At 43.4% G+C, this 23,291-nt stretch overlaps 1 protein-coding gene across 2 annotated transcripts in view; it reads right to left on the minus strand.

The window, feature by feature from the left end:
* The window catches only part of LOC147101712 (gelsolin-like), a 67,652-nt gene that overhangs the window by 29,055 nt on the left and 15,306 nt on the right, over positions 1–23,291 (minus strand). For both annotated transcript variants that reach the window (XM_085965546.1, XM_085965547.1), the window contains 5 exons: positions 14,053–14,254; positions 9,904–10,058; positions 7,743–7,904; positions 3,831–3,980; positions 2,504–2,593 (listed from right to left, as the gene is read on the minus strand). In XM_085965546.1, the coding sequence (XP_085821672.1) occupies positions 2,504–2,593; positions 3,831–3,980; positions 7,743–7,904; positions 9,904–10,058; positions 14,053–14,245 (750 nt within the window). In that variant the 5' untranslated portion in view covers positions 14,246–14,254. Of the gene's footprint in view, positions 1–2,503; positions 2,594–3,830; positions 3,981–7,742; positions 7,905–9,903; positions 10,059–14,052; positions 14,255–23,291 lie in introns of those variants that run through there.

Here is a 23,291-nt window from a genome sequence, read left to right on the forward strand (position 1 = left end):
TGAGGTGGAAGGTTGAAGTTATTCTTCAAGTTGAAACCAAAACATATCCAGAAGACGACGACCTCAGATGTTAACCATACTCAACAGTTTCTGAAGTAATCGTTTGTGTACTGGAATGACAAGTCTGGTCGAGTGCACACCTCGCTCTCAAAACAGCTCAGGGCTCATTGCTTCAGGCAAGTTGGCAACTCTCAGCCCAGCACCGAGGAACCAGTTCACTCTCGAGTTTGTACTTGTACTTGTACATTGATGGGCAGCAAGTATCAACCGAGAATCAGAGACCGCTGGGTGCGCAGGACTGCAACGAGGCAAGCACTTTGACTGCATCATAATCAGCCATGATCTCATTAAATGGCAGAGCAGGCTCGAGGGGCCGAAATGCCTACTCCTGCTCCTATCTTCTATGTCTATGTTTCTATGCATCATAATTCCAATCGGAGTCTATTACCAAGAAACCCTCCAAATTAGTCGCATTCTTGTATAAAGCCCAGAGCTCAACTCCTTCTGTAACCCAAATTAAATTAGAAAGTCTAGCTTAAAAAAGGGATATTTACTATTTTACAAGTTACTTTGCAAATATTCAAAAAAAATGCCACAGAAACACACACACTGAATGGTCCGACAGAAACTGTTGCATTAACAAAGTGGAGATGCAGGATCTCTCTGAGCTGCACGGTGAATATACCAACAACGGTCCAGTGCAGGCAACTGTGCCATAACTGGAAATTCCAGCATTGGGGTTAAACCTGCTCGTACTGAAGGTTACATCACTACAGGGTTTTATGCAAACACTCCACTGTAGTGTATGTAACTGTTCTACCTTTAAGAGAACTATTTTAGGTGTGGCACTACTTTATCCTGGCTGCTGTATACTGTAATACCGACGGTGACCACACCAGTATATAAGTGCTGTGGCAGAATTTATTGGGCAGATTCGCCCTGACCTTCAAATAGTAAAGTCCTGTTTAAGTTACTCTTGTAGTCTGTGTATTACTTCGCTATACAACCCACAGACTTTACATCCACAAAGATACGTGGCTTATTTGGAGGATTTCTTGGCAATAGGCCCAGATTCAAATTACGATGCAGCCAAAATGCTGACCCGACTGCATGGTCACATGCACCCGAGAGGCTCCCAATTCTCTTCTGGGTTCAACATTTGAGTGGTTTAAATAAGTTTAGTGCTCCATTGACCCTTTTCACCAGACCAGTCTCTATCTAGTTGGATACCCATCTGTACTATTACAGCATTGCTGCTGCTGCTTGTATTGATACAGCACCTTTAACATAGTAAAACGTCCCAAGACGCTTCACAGGAGTATTAAGAGACAAAAATGATATTGAACCATGCAAGGAGAAATTAGGGCAGGTGACCAAAAGCTCGGTCAAAGAGGTAGGTTTTAAGGAGTGTCTTAAAAGGAGGAAAGAGGTAGAGAGGCGAAGAGGTTTAGGCAGGGAATTCCAGAGTTTAGGGCCGAGGCAACAGAAGGCACGGCCGCCAACAGAAGGCACGGCCGCCAATGATTGAGCGATTATAAATCAGGGATGCTCAAGGGGACAGAATTAGAGGAGCGCAGATATCTCCAGGGGTTGTGGGGTTGGAGGAGATTACAGAGATATGGAGGGGGCGAGGCCATGGAGGGATTTGAAAACAAGGATGAGAATTCTGAAAGCGAGGTGTTGCTTAACCGGGAGCCAATGTAGGTCAACGAGCACAGGAGTGATGGGTGAACGGGACTTGGAGAGAGTTAGGACACAGGCAGCCGAGTTTTGGATGACCTCAAGTTTACGTAGGGTAGAATGAGGGAGGTCAGCCGGGAGTGCGTTGGAATAGTCAAGTCTAGAGGTAACAAAGGCATGGATGAGGGTTTCAGCAGTAGATGAGCGGAGGCAAGGGCAGAGACGGATAACGTTATGGAGGTGGAACTAGGCGGTCTTAGTACCACAAGGTCCCTGCTGCTACTGAAGGTGGTGGGTAACATGAGCCAGTGACAGTACCGCGAGTACCTGTGCCGATAGAGATCAGTATAAATCGGTGTCCCAGCATCAATGTTAAATAACTCCCATCCCCCACACTAGCACTAAACCCACGGCACCAAGACATGTAAAGAAAATCAAAATTCTACTAATTAAAGAATGAATCAAGACTGCTTCAATCAGAGCCCCTCTTTTCCAACTAATAATCACGTGAATAATTAGTGAAACTTCAAAATTACAAAAGATTTCCAGCAGAGCTGACAAGGTGCGTACAGATTGGAAATGTAATATTCTGAAGGTCATGATACTCAGTCCGATTGCTGGACAGGCCCCTTGCTGGCTCAGTGGGTGAATGCACCCTGTGCAATGGTGCAGGGCCGTTCAGATCAGCTGGGTCCGAACTTCCGTCTCTGGGCTTATTGGAGTTAACGCATTTGGTGAGGAGAGGGATGAACAGCTGGGGCTGATCTATGTAAAGTAGATTGGTTATATTCCATTTCTAAAAACAAAGTGTCGTAGTTCGTACCTTGTACAATTTAGCCAGTTTTCTGTTGGATGCATCAGTTTTAATGTCATCATCAGTTCCTTCTGGCAGATCTGGTTTTGGTCCAAGAACCTAAAAATGGAGGCATCAACATAGTTACCAACCAGCCACAACCCCGAGACAGTCACAATCAGACAAGAGATGCGGCTGAAACCAAATGACTTTCCTCTACACCGCTGTATCTGCCGAAGGATTCCTTCTTCAATATTCCCTTCAACACAAGTTCCTACAGCCATCATGGAAAGCGGTTCCAAAAGGTCTCATTTGGCACAACTGTTCCCTTTGAACATGACAATTCTGGCTCTAAGTTGTCGGCTCATCAAGTGACATGTTGCGTAACTAAAGTGGCACCGAGCCACGTGCACCAGATTTCTAATATCTGTAGTAGGAGCCGAGTTAGCTGCTCTCAGCTGAAGTATTGCTGCTACAATAGGCTTGGGCAGAGTAATAATCAGCTCCTGGAAATGGAGCACGTGCAGATATTAGTCAAGGATAATATTGGACCTGGCTAGGATGCCCCAACTTCAGATAGGCGACCGACACTTGGGCTCCTCGCCTAATGGATCATTAAAAAGGTGAAGAATTGGCGGGGTCGGTTTAGCTGTGTTCGTTGCGGCTCAGCACCTTCAGGAGGGGAAATGACATTGTGGGTTGCATGTTCTCTGAAGGAGGCTGTGACCCATCACCAATGTTCGGTAACAAGTCACAGCACTTGCTCAGGATCCAACACAATTGAGCTTTTTTTTTTTTTTTTTTAAATTAAGGATAAGGTTCCGCTGCAGTTGAAGACAAATGAGATTTTTAGACTGAGATGTGTTGATCTGATTAAATTAGCGCCAACCACGCAATATTACAAATGCCTTTTTCCCCTGGAGTCCCCATACCAAGGGTTATGTGGATGGGTAACTTGTTCCCTGGCTTCCACCAACATCAATCTGAATTAAAGTGAACGACAGACACCCACATCCTTATTGTCCCTCCCTCCGTGCCAACACCTGCTCAGGACCTCCCACAGCAGCACCACTGGATACAGTGGATCAAACTTTCATTCTCATCAAGGGGTATGGGGAGAGCGGGAATATGGTATTGAGATAGACGATCAGCCATGATCATATTGAATGGCGGAGCAGGCGCGAATGGGTGACTCCTCCTATTTTGCCCCACTGTGGTGACACCTGCTGGTACTTCAACAAACTGCATCCAAACGGCACAAGGAAAACCAATTTTTAAAAATTCACCTTTTTTCTAATAATTAACAATTGGTTGAAAATGTTAACGTCACAGCGCTCTCGAGCTGCCCAAGCCTCACCTCAATCAACTTTTCGGACTCCCTGCCCTCCTCCATCACCCGCACAGTGGCACGGCCACTGCGCTCGTTGTCACGTATACCCTTGGCTACGTACGTGGCCTTTAGCCGTTCAAACCTATTGCACTGTGAACCACACCATTGCAAGATTTCCTGAAACACAGAACGAAGGGCGCACGATTACAAACACGGATGCAGTTTAAAAAAAATCAAATCTAATTGAGCAATTGATTTTATGTCACAGATCAATACAGCACAAAATGCCGTCCCTATGAGGCAGATCACTATACTGTAATGTCATTATACCCTCTATGCTCTTTGCTTGCTCTTTGCTGGCTGTAAATCACTTTGGAATGTCCTGAATCATGAATGACATCAACCAAATATCAAGCTCTTTATTCCTTTAGGTGAGGATAGACAAACGGTGTCAATAAGAGCATGTTGGGGGGTGGGGGGGGGGGGGGGCGGGAGGAAGACCAAAAACTAACCCGTCTAGCACATTATTTCTCCTATCATGACATCTCGCTGTATTTTGAGCAGCCTCAATAATTTTGCTCGGTAGATTATGCCTAACATTTTAGTTCTTCCTCGATATCTGTTCCAAAAATCACTTCTCACCAATCTCCATTTTGTCCTTACTCTCTGTATTACAACCCAACACGTAGATCATGGCTGCATTACACTTGCACAAACTATTAGCTTCCATTAGGAGTTTGTTTAGAGTGGATTTACAGAGATGGCAGAAAGGAGGAATGCGTTACTTACTGTGGTGTTGAGCCACAGATCAGGAAGGCTTCAGGTTTAATCCCGGGCCTACATGAACTCCGCTGTAGGAGTGATCGATGTATTAAAGATGGCAACTTGTGTGTAGAGAAAATATATATATAGTGCCTTTAATGTAGTAAAATGTCCCAAGGCACTTCACAAGAGAGAGTGTTAAACAAAATGTGACACGGAGCTACAAAAGGATATTAGGGCTAGTATTAAGGAGCGTCTTAAAAAGGAGGGAGGCAGAGAGGTTTTGGGAGGGAATTCCAGAGCTTAGGGCCGAGGCAGCTGAAGGCACGGCCACCAATGGTGGAGCGATTCCAGGTGAGAAAAGATCTAGCTCGACAGTGATGCCCCTCCATGGTCAAACAACCTGGTCGCATTTACTGTCTGGGCTCAAAGGCCCCTTGATCAAGACGCTAGACGGTTGCCAGTGCACAGGCTGATGTATGATTCACTGGAGACAACGGGGCAAATTTAAACCCAACTCGGCAGGCGGGGAAACCATGGGAATCGGGTGAAACGCCCTTTTTTACCCCACCACTCCCAATATTACTCTACTGACTTTAATCAAATGACAAGTAAAATGGGGCGGTGTGTAAAACCAGCACTGCACCCGGCCCAGTCAGTTTCAAAGGGTGGGTTAGATTAAAATTGCCCTCAATGCCTTCAGGAGGGGGAAGAGAAATGATGGATGAGGAAGTGGGTTTGAAGATATCAAAGTGGTTATAGATTACACTATTGCGAATATTAAGTGTTCCAAGTGATTAATAAATTACAATGAACACACTGTTGGGGAAAATGTAACCTTGATCAGAAGCAGTGTGGAACGGTCATCTCCAAACACAGTGGCCGTGGATCAAATAAAGTTTTTTAAAACTGCGATACTACCTTATAAAAAAAAGTGTTAAATAATGAATACAATTGACTTCAAAGAATAGTTAGCATCTCCTATCCAACTCCCATGTCAAAGTACAGTGTGAAGGAAATGCAACCTAGGAGACCGTTAACCAACAGCTATTAGAGGTTCTGACCTTTAAAGGTCATCGACCTGAAACGTTAACTCGGTTTCTCTCTCTACAGACGATGCCTGACCTATGGAGTATTTCCAGCATTTCGTTTTTATTTTAGCGATTAGGGATGTATTGCAGTGAAACAATTCAATTTAAAAACAGCAAATAGTGAGGAACAATTCAAATAGACAACTTAATCCTGTAGTCACTGCAAGAAGGAAAAATAGTCGAGTAGAAACAGAGGCGAATACTTGTGTGTTCAAGGTGTGCCCACGAGCTGGTATTAAAGGGATTTGGTGCTCGGGGCTTTTTTCAACTGCAGTAGAGAAATTAATCTGAACGTAGTGACCCTTGACCTGCCTCATGTTATGAAGGGGATGGAACCCACCTTTAAAAACAAATGCTACCCGATACTCAGCAGTTCATTACCAGCCACATCTAGCTACCACCTGTCACAAAAGGACATCATTAAATTTAATAAATCAAGTCTCAAATGCTGACTGGTGTCAGGTTAAAAAAAAAAAGCAATTAATCATTTAACGTTAAACAAAGTAACGTTCCGGCACGAGCGGCAGATTCCCTGCCCCAAAGGGGCATTGGCGAGGCTCGGAGTGACCTCAGACGGTCTAGGTGACCACTTCCAGCAGGACCCAGGGTCCAAGTCTTCAATGATCCAACACAATCACTGACCCAGAGACAGTGGCCTCAACAGCTGCTTCGAGGCCTGGGCCACAGGTCAAACTTGCCGACCTCGTATAATGAAATGGGGATGATGCAGATGGCACAATTTAGATTTACACACAAATAGTTCAGAAACTCAAGTGACCATAAATTTACTATTGTGATCCCAAGAAATGAATGGTGATCATTTTCTCACCATAAAGCATTAATTTTAGGAACACTTTCTGTTTTAGTCCTCTATTACACATACATTACCTTTTGAAAGCCTCTAAGCAGCATTAGTGTTTCTTTCACCAGCTGACTGCAAAAGGTTGAATAATTTCAACCTGGATGCTTTTTATTCATGATGCATCACTCAATATACATTAAATTCTATTGAATATTCACAGCAGCAGAACAGCTCTGCTCTACCCGTTTACCAACAATTGTGGGTCTGGGTCCTAATTTATCTCCTCATTCCCATTACTGCACTTACTTTGTGTGTGTTTCCAAGGAGAGGGTTGGGGGGGGGGGGGGGGTAATATTAATGCGCCACCTGAAGCGTCGCACTGGGATTTCATTCCATTGAAGTGCGACAACTGCCACAACGATCATATGTCAGAATACTCAAATGGAGGAGCTAGCGTTTCAACAGCATTGTGAATGGAGACAGAAAGTTACTAAAGATTCCACAAAAAAAAGTCTGCTCCCTGACTGCACCTCTGGCCAGCTGCTTGAAGCATGAAATACAGGAACAGACTAGAGGAACAGCACATTCTTAACAGCCCTGCTTAACATTCAGCATTGTGGTATTTTAAGTGAACAGAATTCCTTTGACGCCGACATTTGTTAAAGGTACGAACAAAGATTAACGGTTGCCCAGATTCCAGCTGCAGAACATCTAATGATTTGTAAAAAAAGACTTGCATTTATATAGCACCTTTCACGACCACCAGATGTCTCAAAGCGCTTTACAGCCAAATGAAGTACTTTTGTGTAGTCACTGTTGTAATGTGGGAAACGCAGCAGCCAATTTGCACACAGCAAGCTCCCACAAACAGCAATCTGATAATGACCAGATAAATCTGTTTTAGTGATGTTGATTGAGGGATAAATATTGGCCAGGACACAACACCCCTGCTCTTCTTCGAAATAGTACCATAGGATCTTTTACGTTCACCTGAGGGTGGTAGACAGGGACTCGGTTTAACATCTCATCCAAAAGACGGCACCTCCGACAGTGCAGCACTCCCTCAGCACTGCACTTTGTTAGTACCTTTAACTCAATTATTGTGCTCAAGTCTCGAGTGGGACTTGAACCCACAACCTTCTGACTCAGAAGCGAGTGTGCTACCCACTGAGCCACAGTTGACACGATCAGTTACATCACCTTGTTACTAACAAATAAAAATGTGCAATGTCTGGCTTGGTAACAAAACAATGTTGGTGATGTGTGAAACTCTTCAGGACTCACCTTTCCCAGGTCGATGATGAAGCAGTCTCCTTTATTGAAGCTATCCCAAGTCAAGGGGACCTCCATCGCTCGCACCACTCTGCGGCCCTTCAGATGGAGCAACCGTTGCACAGTTACCTCGTTGGGCACCACATGGGAAAACCCTGACGCAACCCCACCAGCCTGCGGTGAAATAAGGGAGAGCAAAAACATTTCAAGCAAGCCAGCTGACTAGAGTCTCATTGACAATCAAAGCATTGAGTCAGTCATTTGTTTATAACATTGGCGAACCCATTGCCCTTAACAGATTAAAGGCTACCACTGACATGAATCTTGTCATTCACGTGGAAATGACAAGTAATACTGGGCAGCCTGCTGGTGGCGCTGTCCAGGGAGAGGATAAACACTCAGGCATGGGCCCAGCTTGCTCAGGACATTCTTTAACAGGAACCAGGACATTCTTTAACAGGAACTAGTGAAGGACACAACTAGATCTCCATGTTGAAAACCAGTTGTTGATTAAAGCCTTGTTTAATACTCAGACCAAGTGCCTAGTAGTTTTCTTACGTTAACCACTATGGATGACTTGGCTCTCTTATGGTAGAGTAAAGGATTCCAGTCAGTGGTAGCAAACTCTCAATTAACTTCTGAACTCACGTGCCCTCACTGGACAGGTTTTGCCAGGTGCGTGGCAATGTAGCCCTTTATTTCAGTGACTGGGATACACGGACGAGACCAATACTGCCCTGTTTAAGGGCACCTCCTACTGGCGAACCACTGAAGAGTGAAGGCGAGCGGATGATTGCGGAGAACACTGCTCCCTAACCCAACAGCTATCTTGGCACAGTTTAGGGAGCGCCCCCCTCAGCTGATATCAGAAGCCAACAACTTTATTTTGAGCAGATAAATTAGAGCAAAATGCAGTCGGTGAGGGGCTGCATTTACATTTAATTAAACAAAGTATTATAAAATAATTCATAACAAATTCTAACAGAAGAGTTTAAGAATCCAATTTGAAAGAACATATGGACCCACTCCCACACTTCTGAATGACTGATCGATCAAAAGAGTGGCAAAGCTCTGGGAGCTGCTTACTCACCCATCATGTGGTGCTGGGAGAGCAGAAAGGGCAATTGATCAGAATAACTTTTACTCACCCCCCTTTTTAATGAAAGCAACATTCCCTTTTTTTCTTATCAAATACATTTTATTCCCCCACCCCAAAGTTGTGACTCATTGCGTTGCACACCATCCAGACTGGAAAATGCAGCATACCCCCAGACCACCAACGAGGTCCCTCTGGAATCAGAGAAGTCTCTCGCTGCAAAAAAGTTCCTCCATCCCTATGGGGAAAATACCTGGACCTTGCTTGGCACCACTCCTTCTCTGAGCCCACCCCCCTCTGACCAGCTGTAATAGGGAAGTTGGCTGGCCTGGGTATGGTGCAAACTTATGTGCAGTTTCTTGGAGCTCTGACACAATGAATTCTCTTTCCTTCATTTCACAATATTCCCATTAATTGAGGAAGAAATGTCATGTTAATAAAAAAGGGAAATCAATATAGAATGCCTTGTCCCCTCCTTGCTATTGGCTCAGATCATGCATGTATCCACTCATTGCCCCTTCCTTTTCAACCCCTCTTCAATAGAGGGGGCTGGGGGTCATTATTTTGGTTGCTGGCCCACAGCAGCACAGGGTTTGCCATCACTGCTCCAGATTGCATAAAACTGATCTCTGGTGTGGAATAAACACTGCCCTGTACAGAACTTTATCATCTGTGGATAGCCGTCAGCTTCAAAAGACCCAGCTGGCAAACCTCATCTTACACTTACCACCAACATTGCTGATGTACTTTAATAACACTTGGCATACACAATCATTCTGAATGGTCTATTTATTTATATTGATTCAACTAGTGTTCCCCTGGTTTGTTGCTTCTTGCATTGAAAATTTTGAAAGTAAAAAGTTTATAAACAATCTCGTTTTTTACTGTTAAGACTGAGTACCGAAAGGATAGGAAGTGGTTAAGCATTTGTTTCAGAAATTTGCCAAGATGGCATTTGAGGCCTTGCATTGACTCAAGGAAATGATGTACCCAAGCCAAAAAGCAGAACACTGGCCTCATTCATTGGCAAGCGTTGAATCACATTACTGTCTCATGCATTACTGATAAAATCTTTACCTTGTATTTAATGCCAGACTTGAAGTTGCCCAGGAAGACATTAGACTCGTGGCCCTGCACCTCTCGGTGCTGGACGGGCTTTCCATTAAGATAGTCATCCATCTGCACAGTGAATATGGCAGCAGCTCCCTTCTCATCCTGAGAACATGAATCTCCTGCTCATCAGAAAAAGGGGGGGGGGGGGGGGGGGGGGGAAGAAAAAAAATTAGGGCTGAAAATATACACAACACACTAGCTAAAGAGAACCCTCTAACCAGCAGTGACAAGGAACTGGCGCTCTTTTTAAAAATACACAAAATGGCCATTTTTTTTGGCGACATCAATGAACCACTAAAAAGTTTTGGGAACTCACGTTTTTCCAAATATTACTGAGAATCTAACTGTGAACAAAGATGAGAAAATAGCTGATGACACACCTGCAATAATGATCCTTTCAAGCTTTTAACCAGCCAAAAGAGCCACTTAAACATTGTCATTGGCACTTTTCAAAACTGACAAGTCATTGCAAGAGAGTGGTTGTGATCTGGAATGCACTGCCTGAAAGGGCGGTGGAAGCAGAGTCATAAGAACATAAGAAATAGGAGCAGGAGTAGGCCATTCGGGCCTGCTCCGCCATTCAATATCATCTCTGATCTTCTGCCTCAACTCCATTCACCGGCCCTATCGCCATATCCCTTGATGCCCTTACTAGTCAGAAATCTATCGATTTCTGTTTGGAATATACCCAATGACTGAGCCTCCACAGCCCTCTGGGGTAGAGAATTCCAAAGATTCACCACCCTGTGTGTGAAGAAGTTTCTTCTCATCTCAAATGACCTACCCTTTATCCAGAGGCTGTGGCCCCTGGTTCTAGACTCCCCAGCCAAGGGAAACATTCTCCCAGCATCCATCCTATCAAGCCCTGTAATAATTTTGTATGCTTCAATGAGATCCCCTCTCATTCTTCTGAATTCAAGAGAATACAGGCCTAGTTTACTCAATCTCTTCTCATACGACAGTCCCGCCATCCCAGGAATCAATCTCGTGAACCTTCGTTGCACTCCCTCTATGGCAAGTATATCCTTCCTTAGGTAAGGAGACCAAAAATTGTACACAGTACTCCAGGTGTGGTCTCACCAAGGCCCTATATAATTGGAGTAAGACTTCTTTATTCCTGTACTCAAATCCTCTTGTAATGAAGGTCAGCATATCATTTGTCGTCAACAATAACTTTCAAAAAGGGAACTGGATATATATTTGGAAAAAAAAAGAAAAATTTTGCAGGGCTATGAGGAAAGAGCAGGGGAGTGGGATTAATTGAATAGCTCTTTCATAAGAGGCACGATGGGCCCTATGGCCTCCTTCTATACGTTGCTTTGATTCCATGTCCTGGGGCTTTGTGAAACTTTTTTTTGCGAGGGCTGAATAGTCCCAAATATGCAATTGCAGGGGGCGGCAAGGGTAGGAGTATATTACAGAAGTAGTGAACGCCATCAACTGTGACTAAAAGGAGCTGGATAAAGGCAAAAATATTGCATTACCCGTAAAAGCATAAAGGCAATTCATGAATATTACTGTCAACCAGCAGTTGTAAAAGCTTTATATGCAAAAAAAACTGTACTGACAAGAGAAGTGTTAAGAATGCAGCAAGTATGGTATTCGGAATGAAAATAGCACGGTTAAGCAAATTAAAATATACATGCCATAATTTGGAGGAGGTGAAGAGACACAATGGAAGAGACAGCTGGAAGCAATTTCCGTGGGTCAAATCATCAGGTTACCATCCACAAAATTGGCAGAGTTGGAATGTGTGGGGTGGAACCACAGATTACAAAACCAAAGGAGGAAGCTACTGTGGAGCTGTCTGGGTGGGCGAGGTTGGAAGGCATGCTGTCTGGACAGGTTAATCTATAGCAGAGGTGCAATGGTGTATAAAATGCAGGGGGGATATCAGGGACCATTCTAGGATTTTAAGGCGAGGTTGGGGGGGGGGGGGGGGGGGAGGAATGAGGGGAGGAACATGCCCCCTTATTTACTGGTTCAGCGTATGGCATGTTCCATATTATTTCAGATATTCTGTGATTTGCACAATGTGAGATGAATGGGTCCACATGCAGTAGTTGCACCAATACCCAGAACACAGCATGCAACGACAATTAAATCCCTATGCGCATGTATACTTATTTATTCATAAACTACCATCTGCTCTCTTCACAGAAGAAGTCATCGAACATCCAAATCAGATGATCTATCATCCCCACTTGAAGTAATCCCCAGCAGATACACACCTGTAGGGGGAGGGGGGGGGGGGGGGCGGTGTGCCATATCACTACTGTTAAGAATCACAGGGTGAGGCACTGGTGAGGGTAGGGGAGCAGGCGAAGCCTGCAGATGTAGGACGGAGATCCATCATTCAGAGTGCTCCGTTTAGTTGTGTGGGGGATGTTAAACTTCGTGAGTCTGCGTTGACATGGTGGCCAGAATAAAACCAGGACACAACACTTGTAGGACAATGGAAGGTGATCATAAACCTGGCCCTCAGGTGTTAGTAAAGCCATAGACACGGGAAGCTTTTCTACTGAATAGAGGCTTTGGGTCTCAACTCAGGAGATACAGCCGGTTAGCTTCAACCTACTTGGAGAATGAATACAGATAACCAGTGGTAAAAAGATTCCCGAGGACTCGAGAATGCCCATGATGCTACACAAAGACAGATCAATGGACATGGTGAGGAGATGCTCTCCAGCAGCAGCGGCTGTGGCATTGCACAGGAACCGTTAGTTGGCACTCATGTCAGTGGCTTTTCCAGGTCATCACATAGGCGAGTAATCACACTTGAAAGCGTTGAAACCACACCAGCTCCAGAAAAACAAAAACAGCCACCAATACTGTTGGAAGTACATCAGGATTAGTCGAAGATACATCTAGCAGGCGTTCTGGGTCCCCTGCAGCTCACCACTGAGCTATAGATCTATTCGCCAGTGGTGCTGGCTCTTGGGGAATAATTCGTTTCCGGGCACATGCACAACCAGCACAGAAAGGTCACGGCACAAAGACAAACGCGCCATCAAAACACATACCTCACTACACAACTGAACAAAAATTAATTTGCTTCTAAATGTAGCCTGCCGTCTGTGGATCCACCATTGTGTAGAAGAGAAAGCATCAATTGTCCAAAAAGACAAAACAACCAAAGTGCCCGCTCCCGAGATGTCCCTTGTTGGTGCTGCAAGGCTCAGACATTAAAGTTCAGGGCAGTGGTGGCCTTCACTGCCACAAGTAGTTCACTGTATGTGACCAACTGCTCCTGCAGGCTTGGGTGGATCAGATGTGGATGAAAAAGCAAATGCTGGAACGACACGTCAACCAGCACCTGACAAAGGAAACATTTCAGGTGGGATCCTGCATCAGAACTTTTGATGGAGAGGCGACTCACCCAACCCATCTTCTTCTGCCAGGTGTTGATTGACATACGGTTCACCTATTGTCCTAAATTCTGGAAACAGAGGTGTTGAGGGTGGGGGGAGCGGGCGAGAGGATGAGATTTGCTCTAGACCATAGGAACATAGGTAGCCAGTCAGCCCTTTGAGCCAGCTCCTCTGGTCTCAGAGGAGCCTGTAGCAGTGAAGCGATTTCTGAACATTATTAAAGAAAAGCATCAGAAATGTTTTCACACAAGAAACTATCCAACAGGTTGAAATTTCTGTGCTCAATGTTTAATGCACTGCTTAATACAATTGCTTGCGAGAGTTATTTTAACAAAGTTACAGTTAAAATGAGTTAACTTCCTTCAATTGGAAATTTGATGCAATGCATTAACCAGGGCACTAAAAATAGTGCAGGGATGGATTTTAGCCACAAAATTATTAGTAATTTGGAAGGAGCCAAGTTTGACACCAATATTGGGAGAGTTGAATTCAGGTCTGGGAGGTTACAAAAGCCTGCAACAACTGCTTTAACTTTTTGCCCAGTGTTGACGTGAAATCCCCCAACTGTGCATCTAAAATAAAGAATACTACGCACCAGGCATTCAATCAGGTGGTATTTGGCAGGCACCTTCCCTGAATGACATTTCTAAAAAAAAAGTGTAGACTAGAATACAAATATAGCAACAGTACAGTGTGCAATCGCAGGACGCCAACAGCAAGAGGTTTTAAGATTAGCACTCACCCAGCCAGAAATGCAGATCATACTGCAAGTTTCCAGACCGCTGTTGAATGGTGCGCATTACAAGATAGGCATCTCCTGTGAAAAAGTCTCCATGAACGTTTTTGGGCACAGCAACAAGGTCCAACTTTTCAACCCTCCAGATCTGCAGGCCAGGTTCCTTTCCAGCATTTTCAAATTCAGGATGGTAAACCATTGTGGGAACCTAAAAGGAAATCAGTAAGCAGTGTAAAAAAACACTTTTTTCCTCATCGCAGTTCTCATTACCTTAAAAAAAGGTAGAACCAATAACCAAAATCCAGGCCAGGTTCCCTGTAATCAGGGTAGGCACCTTGTGGGCAGTGGGAAGAGATCCGAATAATAAGCAGTTTAAAAATTTTGTTCTCGATGTGGGCACTGCTGGCAAGGTCTCTCTCTGGTTGCTCAGAGGTGGTGGGCCTTCTTGAACCACTGCAGTCTTTGTGTTGATGGTACTCCAAGGATAGGTAGAGAATTATAGGACTTTGATGCAGCAGCCGCAAAGAATCATCATGTACCCATAAAGCAGCCCCATTCACCATTGCAGAGTTTTGGACTTACTCAGTGTTGGGCTGATGCAAAAAAGGAGACTACAGAATGCTGCGGTACAGAGGGATCTGGGTGTCCTCTTACATGAAACACAAAGTTAGCATGCAGGTACAGCAAGTAATTAGGAAGGCAAATGGAATATTGACCTTTATTGTAAGGGGGTTGGAGTATAAAAGTAGGGGTTTATTCCGCCTCCCTCATTATAGTACATTTATTTTTGCACTTAATGTTTTCAATAAAGACCATACTTTGTCACAATGTCACCAACACTTGGCATTGAGAGTTGTGGACAAAGAAGGTCCTTATATCATTAATAAAAAGACAAGAAAGCAAGCAATGTTGTAGCTTGTTTTTTTTTAGATCAGAAGGTCACCAGAATCTGCCACAAAAAGATCTCCAGTTCTTTGCCTGTAATATTTGGGAGGAGCCGCGTAACTCTGTCCCATTACAAAGACTTCTAACAAACAAGGAAAGAGGAGCAAGAATTTGAACTAAAAAGTTGCCCTTGTTCTTGGTGGTAACACAGATCGTCCTTAGCAACTTGGCAGAAAAATCGTGTTAAGCGCAGTGTCTTAAAACATTTGTGCCGTAACGTTCAGGCGACCAGCTTGCCCTGCTATACAGAGATTCAAACCACCGCACCAGTCAGAAAACAGGGCCAAGCCTCCTAAAAACATTCCAGGCATCCTAGAATAATGACACCTCTCTCTCTCTCTCTCTATATAGTGAAGCCTGTTCCACTTGAGACAACAACAAATTGCTAGGGTTGAAGGATGGGGCATGTGGTTTAGTAGAAAACACTTGTGTACACAGAGAAGTGAACTTTCCTAGATATGCACCCTTTGTGCACATGTACGACTAGTGTAAAAGGCAGGCTCGAGGAATATGGTGAAAAGGTAGGTAGTAGGGTAGGTTCATCAAAAACAAGATGCCTTTCGTCGGCCCAACAGCCATTCTCTGTTCTTAAATATTCTTGCGTTATGATGAACTTATATTAATTGATTATTTTGGTTAAATGATTATTTTGGATAAATGTGTAGACAGGTCCAGGCATTGCCTATGAAACGATCAAGAAAGAAGCATGCACAATTATATTTTAGTGGTTTTACTTCAATATTTAGACCAAAATGATCAACGAGATCAGTGTATGGAGAGGGTTTCACCCTTCAAATGCCAGCAGTAAGCGATGGAAATCCAACAATTCACTGGAGAAGATAATGAACCAAAAGGAAATTTAAATTAGTTTTGAAAAGATGGGCTCTTTTAATAGATCAGAGAAACTTGTGCAACTGAAGCTCTAGGCTTCAGACACAATGTGAAAGACTACAAGCAAGCTCAAGCAACACAAATGATAATTTAATTATGGACAAGCATTCCAATTCTGTTGCTAAATATCATGTACGAGGCATGCAAGTAATTGGTGAGGGGGGGGGGATTGTTAAATGTGTGCGCACGCGCACGCGCATCAAGGTTAGGAATGTTAAGGGATTTTGGTGGGGGAGAGAGAGAAGGAGGGAAAAAACTTTCCACTCTGCTTTCGGTGTCTGTATCAAGCACTCCCAAGATAGAATGTAACGGATAGAAAGCTTCCTCTACTCTGCCGACCTCAAAAACACATTCCTAGTGTAACTTTTCCATTTCCCATGTCAACCTAGGGCCTATCTGGGCAAGACTCTAAACTTAGTACCAAATTTGGTCACTTTTGCACGGTGGATTAAGAGCTGCATTTAAGAGAACGCAAGAATAAACGGCTTTGAATGAGTTTGAAGGGAAGTCCAATAGGTGAGGCATATAGTCTATGGAGTACTCGGTCAAAATTACAAATACGAGCCAAATTTCTCCTGCAATATAGTCATTGAATATCCCTTTCATCATTGGTCAACAAGGGCCAACCAATTTAAAGCTCACCCACATGGATGTGCTTTGCTCAAATTCTTAAATAAATCAGTAACGTTTGCAATTCCTGCCCACAATTATTGACACCAACGACATGAGTGGAAGGAGCTAAAGATTTCAATTTCAAAAGTTGTGCAAAATTATTTTGAAGACGAGATGTCAGGTTTCAGCATGCCACATTCCTTTAAGCAGGAGACAGTCTGCGTCTCCGATTTGGATTCTAGTTGGTTGGCAATGTGAACAGCAGAGACCAAATATTCAGGTGTGTCCTATACTTTATAATTTCATCCAAAGTATGTTTATAATTTCATCCAAAGTAGGTTTATAATATCTCATTCTTAAAAGGTTGGTGTTCCTTCTCCTTATGTCAAGGCTCTAGAACAGAGTAGAATTTTGGGTAAAAATAAGCAGTGGGTCAGGAAGGGATGGAGAGTAACAAAGGTAGTAATAAGGCATCAGTGACTAAGGTGACATCAGGTAAAAATAAATAGAAATAAGTCAAAGCTAAAGGCACTATATCTGAATGCGCGAAGCATTCACAAAATAGATTAATTAATAGCGCAGATAGAAATTAACAGGTTTGATCCAATAGCCAGTACAGAGATGTGGTTGCAATGTGGCCAAGGTTGGGAACTAAATATTCCAGGATACTTAACTTTTAGAAGGGATAGGCAAAATGGAAAAGGAGGAGAGGTAGCCCTGATAAAGGATGTGATAAAGACAGTAGAGAGAAAGGATCTTGGCTCCGAAAATCAAGAAGTAGAATCAGTTGGTTGGAGCGAAGAAACAGCAAGGGGCAAAAAATATTGGTAGGAGTTGTTTATAGGCCCCCAAACAGTAGTTGTAATGTAGGGCAGAGTATAAATCAGGAAATTAGAGGCGTATGTAACAAGGGTAATGCAGTAATCATGGGGGACTTTAATCTATATATAGACTGGGCAAATCAAATTTGCAGTAATAATGCAGAGGACAAATTCATGGAATGTATGCAAGATAGTTTTCTAAGTCAGTATGTTGAGGAACCAGGCTATTTTAGATCTTGTATTGTGCAATGAGAAAGGGTTAATTAATAACCTTGTAGTAAAGGAGCCTTCAGGGAAGAGTGACCATAATATAATAGAATTTTATAATGGAGTTTGAAAGCGATTTAGTTAAATCCAAAACTAGGGTCTTAAATCTAAACAAAGCAAACTACATAGGTATGAGGGGCGAGTTGGCCAAGTTACATTAAAATGTATGATGGCAGACAAGCAACGGCTAGCATTTAAAGAATTAATACATAATTTACAACAAATATACATTCCTTTAAGGCACAAAAACCCCACAGGAAAAGTGGTCCAACCGTGGCTAACAAGAAGTTAAAGATGCTATTAGATCAAAGGAAGAGGCTTATAATGTTGCAAAAAGAGTAGTAAGCCCAAGGATTGGGAGGATTTTAGAATTCAGCTAAGGAGGATCAAAAAATTGATAAAAGAAAGGGAAAATAGAATGAGAGTAAACTAGCAAGAGACATAAAAACAGACTGCAGACTGGTACCAGTCATCGCTGCTTTTAATTCCTTCCCTAAGCTTTCACACACACTCAGGCACTTTGTCAGTCACGAACAATCACTGCATCATAGCACGATTATTTTAAGGAGTGTGTTAATATCATCGTGACATTGGTGTCTCTTGTATTTCCATAGTTGTCCATGAGGTGCCACCAGCTGCAAACTACCACCTCACAGTGGTATTCACTACCTTGCAATCACTGACACAGGAGTATTTAGCCTGGCGGATGTAGACTTTTGAGGGGGCGCTAAGTGAGAACAAGCAAGTGCAGCTGGAAGCAACAGAGCAGGAACAAGCTGCGGAGTTCGGGAAAGGGTACCATCCAGGGCCTTTGAGCACCTTCAATTCATGGAGTAATTTGAGTGCGTAAGAAGCCCTCAGAGGTATGCTAGCTCGAAGGAATCCACTAGATGTATTTGTGCAGTGATGTTTTATCACTTCATAGAACAGGCTGGGTCTCTCTCTTGAAAAAAGGCTGTGGGGTGACCTAATAGAGGTCTTTAAAATTATGAAAGGTTTTGATAGAGTGGATACAGAGAGAACGTCAGAGAGAATGTTTCCACTTGTGGAGGAAGAGCATAACTAGAGGCCATTAATATAAGATAGTCACCAAGAAATCAAATAGGGAATTCAGAAGAAACTTCTTTACCCAAAGAGTGGTGAGAATGTGGAACTCACTACCACGGAGTGGTGAAGCGAATTGTATAGATGCATTTAAGGGGAGGCTAGGCAAGCATATGAGGGAGAAGGAAATAGAGTTATGCTGATTTAGATGAGGAAAGACAGGAGAAGGCTCACATGGAGCATAAACGCCGGCATGCACTGGTTGGGCCGAATGGTCTGTTCCTGTGCCGTATATTCTATGTAAAAAGCTTCTATAGGTATGCAAAAAGGAAAAGATTAGCAAAAATAAATGTGGGTCCCTTACAGGCTGAGACAGGAGAAATTATAATGGGGAATAAGGAAATGGCAGAGAAATTAAACAAATACTTTGTGTCTGCCTTCACGGAAGAAGATGCAAAAAACTTCCTGGAAATAGTAGACAACCAAGGGTCTAGCAAGAATGAGGAACTGAAAGTTATTAGTATTAGTAAAAAGATAGTACTAGTGAAATTAATGGGACTGAAAGCCAATAAATCCCCTGGACCTGATGGCCTACATCCTAGGATTTTGAAAGAGTTAGCTGTCGAGATAGCCAATGCATTGGTTGTCATTTTCCAAAATTCCATAGATTCCTAAAAATGGTTCCCACAGATTCAAAGGTAGCAAATGTAACCCCACTATTTAAGAAAGGAGGGAGAGAAAACAGGGAACTACAGACCAGTTAGCCAGACATCAGTAGTAGGGAAAATGCTAGAATCTATTAAGGACGTGGTAACAGGGCATTTAGAAAATAATAGGATTGGGCAGAGTCAACACAGATTTATGAAGGGGAAATAGTGTTTGACAAATCTGTTAGTTGTTTGAGGTTGTAACTAGCAGAATAGATAAGGGGGCAACCAGTGAATGTAGTATATTTGGATTTTCAGAAGACATTCGATAAGGTGCCACACAAGAGGTTATTAAACAAAATTAGGGCTCATGGGAATGGGGTAATATACTAGCATGGATTGAGGATTGGTTAACAGACAGAAAACAGTAGGAATAAATGGGTCATTTTTGGGTTGGCAGGCTGTAACTAGTGGGGTACCACAAGGATCAGTGCTTGGACCTCAGCTATTCACAATCTACATCAATGATTTAAGTGAGGGGACCAAATGTAATATATCCAAGTTTGCAGATGGGATGGGAATGCAAGTTCTGAGGAGGATGCAAAGAGGCTTCAAGGGGATACAGAAAAGTTAAGTGAGTGGGCAAGAACATGGCAACTGGAATATAATGTGGAGAAATATGAAGTTATCCACTTTTGGTAGGAAAAATAGAAAAGCAAAGCAGAGTATTTTTTAAATGGAGAGAGATCGGGAAATGGTGTTGAGGGACCTGGGTGTCCTTGAAAACAAATCACTGAAAATTAACATGTAGGTACAGCAAGCAATTAGGAAAGCAAATGGTATGTTGGCCTTTAGTACAAGAGATTTGAGTATCAGGGTAAAGACGTCTTACTGTAAATATATAGGGCCCTGGCGAGACCACACCTGGAGTATTGGGTACAGTTTTGGTTTCCTTACCCAAGGAAGGATATACTGGCTGTAGACGGAGTGCAACGAAGGTTCACCAGACTGATTCCTGGGATGGGGATTTTGGGGGGGGGGGGGGGGGGGGGTAAGAATTGTCCTACGAGGAGAGATTGAGTAGACTAGGCCTATATTCGAGTTTAGAAGAATGAGGGGTGATCTCATTGAAACAAACAAAATTCTTACAGGGCTCGACAGGGTAAATGTTTCCCCTGGCTAGGGAGTCTATAACCAGGGGTCACAGTCTCAGAATAAAGGGGTTTGTTTTGATTTCTTTTTGGGTTCAATAAAGACTCATTTCTGAAAGAGAATGTTGTTTAATCTAAAGTCTTGTTCAAGACTTTCTACAGCTTTTTACAGAACACACTATGCTGTGATGCATCTAGAATCAAACTGAAAGTAAAACTGTCAGCCTGCTTATCTGGTCACATGACCTCTGCTGCTAAGGCACAAGCAATCAAAAACACAGACAAATATGCTGTAAGGCATAAGTAATCAAACAGACAAATATCATCACTATTTGCCGATATCATTACAGGGTTGTCCATTTTGGACTGAATGGAGAAATTTCTTCACTCAGGAGGGTGGTGAATCTTTGGAATTCGCTACCAGAGGGCTGTGGAGGCTCAGTCATTGAGTATATTCAAGACAGATCGATAGATTTTTGGATATCAAGGGATATGGGAATAGTGCAGGAAAGTGGAGTTGAGGTAGATGATCAGCCATAATCTTATTGAATGGCAGAGCAGGCTCGAGGGGCCAAAAGGCCTGCTCCTGCTCCTAATTTTTATGCTCTGTGCACCCAGGGCACAGATTTGAAAGTTGGAAGTTCATGGCGTCAGGACACCAGCTAGGTTCTGCTTTCAAAGGGCAATACTTCGGAACCATACTATGTCTCCTAAGGGGCATGATTCTCTTTGGCACCATAATTACACACATACATACAGACAAATATAATTTGCTACAATATAGGATTGCCCTAATTAAAAGAGGATTCCTTCTCAAGTGGGCTCAGACATTTGTATTGCATATATTGCAGACACGCATCAGTGTTGCTATCCTTGCTACATTCAGAACTTTAAAGTGTGCCCAGCGAAAGCTCCACTGCCAGCTGGAAGCAGTGTGGCAGAGAAAGCTGCCATCCAACATCTGCCCCTCCTACTTGAAGGTGGCTGCAAAGAGCAGGGAGGCTGCACTGAACCACCTCACTATTCGGCTGTGAACTCAAGACCTCAGTGTCCCTGGTGCCTAGGTGGCAGCTCCAGATTGGATTGCCTTCCCCAGTCCATTTCCCTCTGAAGCTATTCTGTCCTCATCATAGCCAATGATCCCTGCTTTCTTCCAGTTCCGTTCTGGCTCTACAATGGGCAGGAGTCAAGGAAAAAGGCAGGATTGTTTGTTAACATGCAGGCTGGAGGCTGCTTATCGTAGCCAGAAAGGACGAGACGGATTAGGGTGGGGGTGGGGGGTGCAGACTTCCAAGTCTGCCACCAGTGCCATCCTGTGATCAACAGGCAATGATACTTCAATGAACAAACGTGGCTGAGATGATTTAACAAATGGGGGAAGGGACAACTTCAGTTCCACTCAAGGGAATATTTAATTGGGGGGGGGGGGGGGGGGGTGTCTCCAAGTTGCTATTCACATCAGGAAGGTTTTAAAATTATTTTTCTGTCCATCCTAATATCATCAGTGAGGTGCAGATATTTTTTGTCAAAAGAAAAGCAGCTCCAAGTTGAAATTAACTTCAGATTTTAGTTGATTTGCTAAAATAAGGTGACGCTATTCAATTGCTGTACAAGGCTGGAGGGTTGTACACCCAGTTACCACACTGCTGCTTCCCACGTGCCAATACGGACTGGTCATGGGTGCACGAATGCAACAGCGTTGCACTCAAACAGCTTCCACAGCAAAATTCCTACATGATTGACAGCTCCTGTTTTACTGGATCATTCAAGATTTACACACAGACAAAAATCCTGTGGAAACATTAAAAAGCATACCCTCGGGGGTATTATACGGGCTGTTTAACTGAAACAAGTTGCTTTTTCCCCTCTCCATCACTGCCGATCTAAAATGAACTACAAGTCTTATTTAATCCCTCCAAGTGTTTCCCTCCTTCAGATGGCCTCCATCTTTGACCTACTGCAGATGTCAGATATAGTCCCCACAAGTTATTTTCAAACCTCTATGAATTGCCATATTTGTCCTTCTCCAATTCTTGAGCACTATTTTGGTTTCTAATAAATTCCTAAAAATGTCCACGTTTATGTCTGATGTCACTGGCCATTCCCTTACGTACGCTAGGTGTCCATCTGGACTGCGCTCTCGGTCCAGTGCACCCAGCCTGTCTGTTACCTTCTGAATTGTAATTTAGAGCATGCTTAATACTCCATTGCCCTCCCCAGTATTCCCATCTCTGTATTGGAAAGGAAGCTTCCAAGTTCCTCTGAAGACACACACAGTTTGGGATATTGGTCCCTTGATACTGTATCACCCATGGAACCTTTTAGGTGTCGTACTGTTTCCCTCACCCGTTTACTCCAAATACATATTTTATAAAGGGCTTTCACAATGTGCTTTATACTCCCACAATCTTAATCTTATTTTCTACTTTAGCGTTTCTAACCAGTTTCTTAACTCCCTTATATTCGATTCAATGGTACTGCCTCTTTTTATATTAAAAAAAAAAAAAAATTCCTTATGTCTCAGAATTCAGCATCTAGGCCACCGTCTGAAATTTGGCAGTGTCTTTAGGAGGTAAGGGTTCAGATTCTAAAATGAGGGTCCCTGTTTATTCCTGACAACTGCATCAGGGTTTGAGACTGAGAACTTGAAGATTAAAGGTGACAGCAGATTCAAAACTACATGGAGGCGGGGGGGGGAAAAAGGGGGAAACAGTGGCAGCAGCCACAATGTGCAGGAAGCTAGAGAGAAGCAAGAAAACCGATTAAAAAACCGCAATCAACCACAAGCAGAGTCGTGCGGTGGCCTTGAGATTAGTGGCCAATCGGTGGAGTGCAGTGAACAGATCACTGGATTCATCACCTTCGTT

This window comes from Somniosus microcephalus, chromosome 23, assembly GCF_052327205.1.
Source record: "Somniosus microcephalus isolate GS21.2 chromosome 23, FLI_Smic_1.0, whole genome shotgun sequence".
NCBI classification, from domain to species: Eukaryota; Metazoa; Chordata; class Chondrichthyes; order Squaliformes; family Somniosidae; genus Somniosus; species Somniosus microcephalus.